The sequence below is a fragment of the Arachis ipaensis genome, chromosome B02, assembly GCF_000816755.2.
Source record: "Arachis ipaensis cultivar K30076 chromosome B02, Araip1.1, whole genome shotgun sequence".
In the NCBI taxonomy this organism is placed as follows: domain Eukaryota; kingdom Viridiplantae; phylum Streptophyta; class Magnoliopsida; order Fabales; family Fabaceae; genus Arachis; species Arachis ipaensis.
Genome location: NC_029786.2, coordinates 4,552,224 through 4,561,605, shown reverse-complemented (window position 1 = coordinate 4,561,605; position 9,382 = coordinate 4,552,224). Strand labels below are relative to the sequence as shown.

Here is a 9,382-nt window from a genome sequence, read left to right as displayed (position 1 = left end):
TAAGACAAGTGGGCAATCCAACCACACTCTTCGTCCTTGCATCCAACCCTAACTCTTTCCCTATCATTCTTTATCCACACCAACTCCCGGCCTTCAGCAATAAAGGTGTCATTTACCACCTCTTTGAACCTCTCAATTGTTGCAAACCTTGTTCCAAGCTCAAATCTTTCCTCTCCGAAACTATATTGGTCATTGAACTCAGGTCAATGATGTTTGTTTCCCTCATCATCAGAAGAGACAGGTGTATGCAGCTCCTCAGATTCATACTCCTATACAATATCATCACCATCCGTGTCTACATCACTCACATAGTCTACTAGTGCTGGTCTTGGTCCTCTGGCCCTATTGGGCTCCATTGCAGGCCTAGATATATTGGACTCCCCTGCAGGCCTACATCCACTGGGCTGTCCACCAGGCCCACCTGCCTCGGGCTCATGGGCAGGCCCTTTCTTTCTTACAGCAGACCTTGTTCTTTGAGACACACGTCGTGCTTGCTTCCTGGGTTGCTTACTTGGCTGAGGGGTTCTCTTAGAGAAATGAGGCACTTGTTTCATCTTCCCTCTGCCAGACACAGACCCACTGACAACATCTTCCCCACTATCACTGTTACTTTCATCACCGGGAGGTGGAGGTGCATACGGCTCATCCTCTGTGCTCTCGTAACTATCGTGCTCCGTCGACGACTCACCCAATTCATCCACCTCGACACCAACATCATCTTCCTCTGCCTCAAGGTTTTCCTTGCCAGCACAATCTACAGGCTCTGGGTCATCAATAGGATGATCAAAAAATATATAGAACTCATCAGTATCTTTGTTTGTCATCTTTGCTTGCCGCATCTGGTTGATGTCTGCATCTCCCCTAAGAACATGCAGCCCTGACTCCATATCCTTGCTCTTTGGATCATACCAGTATGCCTCCTTGTATGATTGATATCCCAATTCTTTGAACAGTGTTATCAAATCACCGAAATTTACAAAATCCAGGTCCATAGGGGGGGGAACCTCTCAACCTTACCATCGAGATAAACTAACTCACCAGTCGGAGCCCGTTGAAAGTAGCCCCCGTGGCAGGAATCACGAAAATATCTACCATCTGCATTATTGTTTGACTCAACGATTACCACTAAGCATTAGCAAATAAACAACTACCTAAGCCATAAACCACACACAACTCATCTTCCATGTCCCTCCCAACACTACATTACACCTAAACCCCAACCCACGACATGCACAGCAGATAACGTTCGAAAGTAACAGTCACATTCATTTTCTCATTAAGGGTACTTACCACTACCGATGACACCCGCAACTCCACCAACAAAGCTTCACTAGCGCAACATTACACGAAGACGACGACGGGAAGAAGATCAATCTTTTTTTTTTTTGAGGAAAAAGATCATACATATGTGTGCTAGGGCTTCTTTGGAATTGTGTGTGATTGATATGGGCTTCTTTGGAATTGTGACGAAACTCAAGGACTACAGCCAACATTCTCAAAACGTTGCCATTTTCAATCATAAGGACCTATTTGTCAAAGACTTTTTCCAAACGGGCACACCAAGCTTCCTCAACGGTCCCGTCTTGCCATCTAGGCCCAACACACGCCAAATAAGCGACAGATCACCCCTCTCCGTTACGTCTGGCACAGCATTTTGCACGGAAGGATCGATCTGTCACACGTTTTGAATAGTAAGGGGCGTTTTAGTATTTTTAGATCTTAAGAGATGGATTTGTCCACGATTTAAAAGCTCAGGGACTAATTTGTCCCTTTCTCTTTAGTTTATTTGGTAGCTTTCGATTCAAAGTTCGATTTTTTTATTTTAAGGCTTTGCCTTATATTCACTGCATTGGGGAGTCATGGCCGATGACGAAGGAGAGAGCATATTTTGAATACTTGGGGCTGAAAGAAGAGGGTCGCTTGAGCCCTGAGCATGTTCCTGAAGTTTACCACTTTGACCGTACAATGTCATTGATCGGCATGCGTTACTTGGAACCGCCACATATAATATTAAGAAAATGGTCGATAGCTAGAATTGAGTACCCTTTGCTTGCAGAGCACATGGCTAATTTCATGGCCAAGACACTCTTTTTCACTTCCTCCTTTTTCGTACAACTTCCGAGCACAAAAGGGACGGTATGTGTGAGCTTACCCGTTGTTACTCTTTTCTTTAGCAATTGTTGTTGATTGATTCACACTCCTCAAACTCATTTTTTGGACAATTCGATATATTTGTTAATTGGAGAACTAAGAAGATTGTTTATTTATCTTCACTGATTGATAGTATCACCTTTATCAATCTATTACTCTGCTTCAAAATTGATTGAGCTGAAACTGGTTATTTTATTTAAGTTTTCCCCTTATCTCGATCGTGATGCTGAAGCTGTTCGGGAAGACAATCTGCTGAAGCTTGAAGTTGCTGAGCTGAAATCCAAGTATTATGACCAGCACACTTCTTTTACTGCATTATGTGTAGCAATTGTGATGTTAGGGTTTTTATACTTTATAAGAATGTACATTTTTGTAGGTTCTGTGAGAGGGCCCAGGCTCTAATACATGGAGATCTGCACACTGGTTCTGTTATGGTTACTCGTGAATCAACACAAGTTATTGATCCAGAATTTGCATTTTATGGACCAATGGGTTTTGATATTGGAGCATTCCTGGAAAATTTGATTCTGGCTTACTTTTCTCAAGATGGACATGCAGATCAAGCAAATGATCGAAAAGTAGGTTTCCTTCTTTATGTATATTGGTTGTGTACTCTTGTGGCTCTTTGTGGCTTCTACACTTAGCATAGTCCAAAGTTTTCTATCGGAAAAAAAAAAGAAGGAATGAAATAGAAAAACACACAGGCACACACACCCTTATTCTGCATAATCTGATTTAAACGCTTTTGATTCTCTTTGGTTCTTTTCGGAGGCCAAATCTGTGCATTTTTACAGTTTTGAAATACCTTGGACTGTTCTGTTGTTTTGTCCTGCCTTGTCTTGTTTGTGCATTTTTACAGTTTCATTTATTTGTATTCTATTTATCAATCTTTCGTTACACGTACTGTTTCTTATTAACTTTGTCAAATTTTATTCTAAGAATTTCAATTTATATAGTTTTTATCATATGCATGTAGAGTGCATACCACCTTCGAGTTTATGCTGCCGAAAATAGAGGGCGAATAACGGAATAGCCAAACTCTAGAAAGTAAAATTTTTTGGATAAGTCAATGCAATTTATTATGAATTTTCAAGTTGAGAGAGAGAAAATTTTTCTTCTTGTTTCTTAGATACGACCGAATCCAATTTAGCATGATCTTCCTTATAACAAATTTTTTTTCATTCAATACTATGCATTCTGAAGCTTTTAGTGTGATTCTTCCTTTTCTGCATCCAGCACGAAACTGGGAAATGCTAGAGTTACATCCCTGAAATTGGCATAAAAATAGTGCTTTAGAAAAACATTATGTATATATCAATAATCAAATTATTATAGTAAAATAATTAAATCTATAATAGATCAGTAATCAAATTTATTTGCAATAGTATAATAAAAAAATTGAGATGTCAAATACATATTTCTATATCTGGTGACTAATTAATAAGTGATTTTTGGTATACAAGCAATATGATTAAAATATCTAATATTATCTTAGCAAAAATAGCTTTTTTTTAAATCAATATTTGAAGAGTCATCTCTATACATAACTACATAAGTCCAACATAATTTTTTTTTAAAAAATTGAAAATGTATCAAAATTAAACTATACGACAAATTACCAAATTCTAAAACCACTTAATTGAGCACAATTCAAAGAAGAAGAAAAAAAATGAAGAATTTCATGAGGCAATATATATAATAAGTAAAAATAGGCCCAAGGTTTAATTAGGATAGTTTTAGTAGTAATTGATTTACTATAAATAAATAGAGTAAAAATATAATGAAAGGCGATTGGAAAATAGATTTTCTTAATTTTTTTTTAATTGAGAGAATAAAGTGTAATTTCTAACCTTTTAATATTTTTTTTATATTTTTTTTTGTCTCACCTACAAAATATATGGTGAAAAATCACACTTTACCTTCTCAAATGAAACAAAAAATTGAAATTGAATTAGTAATGGATATATTTTTTTTCTGCAATTTTTCCAAAGAATTATCTCTCCCTCTTGATTCTTCCTAAATTTTAAATTCCTTTCCCCTTACACAATATGGTTTGTACTATCGACTATATTATGTGTACACTAAAATCAACTCCCAAAATCAGCCACCAATATAAAATATATGTTGGAATATAAATATATATTGAAAATAAATTAAACTACACATGTATTTATATACAAAAATATATTGGTGACTAATTTTAGTAGTTGATTTTATTGTACAAATAGCATTTTTATTGTGTTATAGTATTTGAAACATACATTAGATAAGGTAGAGTCATGTTCTTGAGTAATGATGGATTCTTTTCCACATATTCCTTCCATTCTTCCAGATCAATTCTTCCATCCTCTTTTGAATCTGCTTCTACAAATGTCTGTCAACACCCCCAAAAAATCAATCCTTATAATAGAAAATTAATTAAGATATGATTTAGGTGATCAAACTCAAGAATTGTTCAGGTAAACTTAAATCATAAAACTAAACTCAGAAATAAACTAGTAAACTCTTATGATCCTACCAGTTAACTCGAGAGTTTGATAACTTCGCTCGCAAGAAAACAAACCTTGTCGACGATTGTTTCGACTACTTCATCAGAGAGAGTCAGATCAGATTCAACCAAAATCGCCAACACCATTTCCTTCAACTAGAAAATTTTCACAAGTTTTCCAAAGTTAAATGATTGCAGCTACTTCATTTTAAGAATACTTCAAGTTCATAATCATACACAACTATTATGTTCCAAGTTCAATATTTTCTGATGTTGATTATACAGATTCCCAAACTATGTTCAAACATTTTTGTGATTACTAATTTAATTTACCTCTTCGCGCTCGATGTAACCGGTGTGGCGCAAATCATAGAGTTTAAATGCATCTGCAAAAAAAAGAAGAAAATAAGCGAAGTCCTAAGCATGAATATGCAAATGATATTATTCTATTGTTCTGCTAAACTCAAATTTCTTAGTTCTTACATCTTGTTTTAATTGCTTCAGGAGTTCTTGGGTGAAAAACACTCAAGGATCGGATAAATTCTCCGAAATCAATGTGTTCGTTGCGATTGACATCGAAGAGATCAAATATCTGCAACAGAATCAATCAAATTTTCTTAAGTTCATATATGGTCATTACAATACAATTTATAGATAACACTATCAGAAATCTGTTTACTCATTATTCTTGATTTCTTATGTAAATTTTAAACATTCTGAATGAAAATGATTCATTCAATTCACTTACCCTATCCACAAAGAGATTTCTCTTATTACTGTTCCTAAAAAGAGCAAAGTGAAGCTCCTCCTGAAAAATTCATGTATTGGAAAAATAAAGAAAAAAATCTAGTGTTATTAAGTACACCAAGAAATGAACATAAGAAGTTGAAAAAAATATTTGACTTAGAAACCAGATACCTTTGAAATGAATCCATCTTTTACAATTGAAGCACTTAATTTCTTGAACAACTCATACAATGATTCCACCTCACTTACACTAACTGCCCCATATAACAAATGAGTTGAAAAATCAAATTTTGACCAGATAATCATGTTGTTCATGATGAAAGGAAGCTATGTATGTATGTATGTATCTACTCACATGGTGTTTCAGAAGCAAGAAAAGAAAAATCTTCATGGTGAGGTCTATGTTGTGATCCTTTTGAGGGTAGTTTGGTCATATTTTGCACTGTGTGTGTATCCAGAGACTTATTTTCTGCTACCTTTGAGGGTATGCATCCCATTATTGTATCCAAAATCTTATTCCAGCTCAAAAATTTGCTCACACAAGATAACCCTATTGTGAAGTTCTTCAACCACAGCAATAATAACTAACTGCCGCAATTGACACACTATATAATCAACAATGGTTATTACTTGTTACAATTTACAACCAGTTTCTTGAACTAGATACTGGTTGCAAAAGACCAAAAGAGAAAATAAGGTTCTTAATGCTTAAATGAAAGAGAAAAGGCATAGAACAAAGTAGTTGTATCCTTAAACAGAACAAAAATTTCAATTTGTCTTCAACTTCACAACCAGATATTGTTTAAGGCTTATCTGTCTTCAAATATATTTGCTGCGGTTTCAAAATAACTGCTGCTTTAACTTTTGATATATAAAAAAGTTTAAGTCTCTATAGTTTTATAAAATTTTTAATTAGGTCTTTATATTTTTTTTTTCAATTAGGTTTTTACACTATTTTTAATTTTATAATTAGGTAATTTTTATGTCAAAAATATTCAGATCAATAGAATATTTTTTAAAAAAATATGTGATCAAAGATCTAATTAAATTCTTAATTATAGTTAGATATCTTCAATTTGCAGATTAGTATTTAGTTAACTCTAATATTTTTTATAGTAAGAAAGATCTAATTACAAAATTAAAAATAGTGTAGAGATTAAATTGAAAAGAAAAAAAAATATACAAACCTAATTGAAAATTTGATAAAACTATAAAGACCAACAGAATAATTAAATCTATTAAAAAATTAATATATATAAAAACGAAGATATATCAGAAAAAAATTAGAATAATGCTTTTGAAAAGTTGAGACATTTGAGAGAAGATCCATAGGAATAAAAGATAGAAAATAAGAAAAAGACTAAAAAAAACCATATATAAAGTGATAATTGATAAAAAGATATTTATATTGCAAATAGTCTCAATATGTATAAATATGATAAGGCTCGATGACAATTATTTTAAATCTGAAAATGTATTAAATTGTTAACTTTTTATCTTTTATTCCCTAAAAATAATGCCCCAAATATTTTTCATTTTTTTTTTGTGACTCCCAAATATTTTTCATTAAATCTTTTATTAATAACCCTTTAGAAACAAGGAAACAATTAACAAAATAAATGGTTAATTATTTTATTGCACAAGTCTTGTGGAACTTGAATTTGATTCAATGTACTAGGTGGACTTCATTAAGTTATTAACAAGTGGTACAAAATGGACGGCTAAGATCATTCGGAGATCAATGATGGATTTTCTGCTAAGTAAAATATAGAGCATACGTGTACATGTGTCCTACGTTAGATGCATTTTGAAATTTTTGTAATTATAATAATAATAATTATAATTGTTTGATTTTAATATTAACATGCTTATGCTTATCTCATTAGACATGTGACAATGAATTGAAGAAGAAGGCCATAAATAAAGATCCCTTAATAATAATAATAATAATAATAATAATAATAATAATAATAATAATAATTTTATTGTATGGTTCTGCCACCTTAGATCAAAATATTTAAAATGGGAAGCATTAAAAAGACAATTGGATTCCATTTCTCCAAACATTTTTATTCATAGGTGCTGTTTGGAAGAATTGAAATATTTTTTTACAAAACTCCTAACTCTAATTAAATAGAGTAAACCAAAGCTTGGTGCTATGTTGTAAAGTTGGTAAAGAATATGAATATTTAACTAATCAACTCTTCTAAATAATATAATCACCTTCATTAGTTATACTATTAGCTATTCAAGTTAAAAAAAAAATTTTCAAGTATAACTTATTCAATAAATAACTCAAATTATTAATTTAAGCTCATGAAATGAATAAAATAACTTAATAAACTTGTGAGTATCGAATATTAACTCAAAGTAACAGAAAAAATATAAGCGAAAATTATTAAAAGCGAGAGAAGTATATTTTTTATCTTTAAAATTTGTTAAAAATTTAAAAAATATTTTTAAATTTTATTTTATTTCAATTTTGTCCAAAAAATTTTCAATCTACATCAAATATATACATGACGACTAATTTTTCAAAAAACTTAAGACTAACTCAATAATAATTTTACAAGAACAAATCAACACAAACAAACTAAAAATAGTTGTCATACATAAATTAATTCTAAATTTTTTTAAAATTTAACTGTCAAAATTATATTTAATATAAATAAAAAATTTATAAGACAAAATTAAAATAAAATAAAATTTATAAATATTTTAAAATTTTTAACAACCTTTAAAAACAAAAATCATACTTTGTCTTTACCCTAAACTTAAACTTAATAAAAGAAAGAAAGAAAAAAGAAAGATATATGCCTTAGATAATGGTTAGTTAGAAAAAGGGCGGGTAGAAGAGGGGCAATATTGTACATTCACTTTTAAAACTATAAAATGGGTTTTCTAACGAACTTTTGGAACATTTCAAACCGCCTTTTTTTCCTTTCTTCCTTTCATTTCTCTCTTACACTCTCTCTCTTGCTTCTTCATTCTTCACCTCCGTGTCACCGCAGAGTCGACTCGGCTAACTAACTAACTAACTAACTCAGCCGGCAACTCGGTAATCAACTCGCTGAGTTGAGAAATGGAGAATCTGATACAGCTTGTGAACAAGATACAGAGAGCATGCACCGCCCTCGGCGACCACGGCGAGGACGGCAAAGAAGGTGCCGTTCCCACTCTCTGGGACGCCCTTCCCTCTATCGCCGTCGTCGGCGGCCAGGTTTCTCTCTTCATTTCTTCATTCGGTTTTAAATTGCAACAATTTCCGCTACAATGCCGATGCGATATACATTACGGTTTTAAATCTTTTGGAATATTTGATTTTCTCCATTGAAATTGTAATTTGATTCATTAATATGATTTTTGTTATTATTTGGTTTATGTTGATAGATCGCATTTGGTTTCTCATGTTTCCTTTGTTTTCTTTCGTTCTTGTACTGAGATTCCACCGAATGAATGCAGCTTAGGTTTTTGCGATGGATTATTTTTGTTTAATTTAGTTAATGATATTGCAGAGCTCTGGAAAATCTTCGGTGTTGGAGAGTATTGTCGGAAAGGACTTTTTGCCTCGTGGATCTGGTAACTTCATTCTGTTGTGTACATTGAATTTGATTAAATTTGAAAAAAATAAAATATGAATTGAATGTACCGTAAGTAAGTTAATCCAGACATATTTTCTGAGCATGCTTGAATTAGATTTAATATTATGGAAAAAGAAAGCTATCTTAGTAAGCTTTAGATTATAAGGTGTTTTGATGAACAAGTTAATAAATTACAAGGCACACAGTTATGTATGCCTTATGATTGGTTGATGTTAATCTCTGTCTCCATGATATGAATTTGTTAATAGTGAACTATTTTGTTTATAATTGCAGGTATCGTAACTCGGCGTCCTCTTGTTTTGCAACTTCATAAGATTGATGAAGGGAGGGAGTATGCAGAGTTTATGCATCTTCCAAGGAAGAAGTTTACTGATTTTGGTAATTGTGCAACATG

At 32.5% G+C, this 9,382-nt stretch overlaps 3 protein-coding genes across 4 annotated transcripts in view; 2 read left to right on the top strand and 1 right to left on the bottom strand.

The window, feature by feature from the left end:
* Positions 1-3,021, top strand: part of LOC107623636 (methylthioribose kinase-like) — a 7,318-nt gene extending 4,297 nt beyond the window's left edge. Inside the window, exons 3-5 of the mRNA XM_016325978.2 lie at positions 1,828-2,136; positions 2,353-2,435; positions 2,528-3,021. Coding sequence (XP_016181464.1) covers positions 1,867-2,136; positions 2,353-2,435; positions 2,528-2,795 — 621 coding nt within the window. The 5' untranslated portion in view covers positions 1,828-1,866 and the 3' untranslated portion in view covers positions 2,796-3,021. The remainder of the gene's footprint in view (positions 1-1,827; positions 2,137-2,352; positions 2,436-2,527) is intronic.
* On the bottom strand, positions 3,333-6,210 carry LOC107628130 (calcineurin B-like protein 7). The gene is made up of 8 exons (XM_016330935.2): positions 5,742-6,210; positions 5,558-5,640; positions 5,388-5,447; positions 5,123-5,231; positions 4,973-5,025; positions 4,715-4,795; positions 4,413-4,525; positions 3,333-3,418 (listed from the first exon to the last, which is right to left on the bottom strand). Exons 1-8 carry the CDS (start codon positions 5,881-5,883, stop codon positions 3,358-3,360), a joined length of 702 nt encoding a protein of 233 aa, XP_016186421.1. The 5' UTR covers positions 5,884-6,210; the 3' UTR covers positions 3,333-3,357.
* Positions 8,321-9,382, top strand: part of LOC107628129 (dynamin-related protein 5A) — a 5,134-nt gene continuing 4,072 nt past the window's right edge. For both annotated transcript variants that reach the window (XM_016330934.2, XM_021115226.1), the window contains exons 1-3: positions 8,321-8,606; positions 8,902-8,965; positions 9,262-9,366. In XM_016330934.2, the coding sequence (XP_016186420.1) occupies positions 8,469-8,606; positions 8,902-8,965; positions 9,262-9,366 (307 nt within the window). In that variant the 5' untranslated portion in view covers positions 8,321-8,468. The remainder of the gene's footprint in view (positions 8,607-8,901; positions 8,966-9,261; positions 9,367-9,382) is intronic.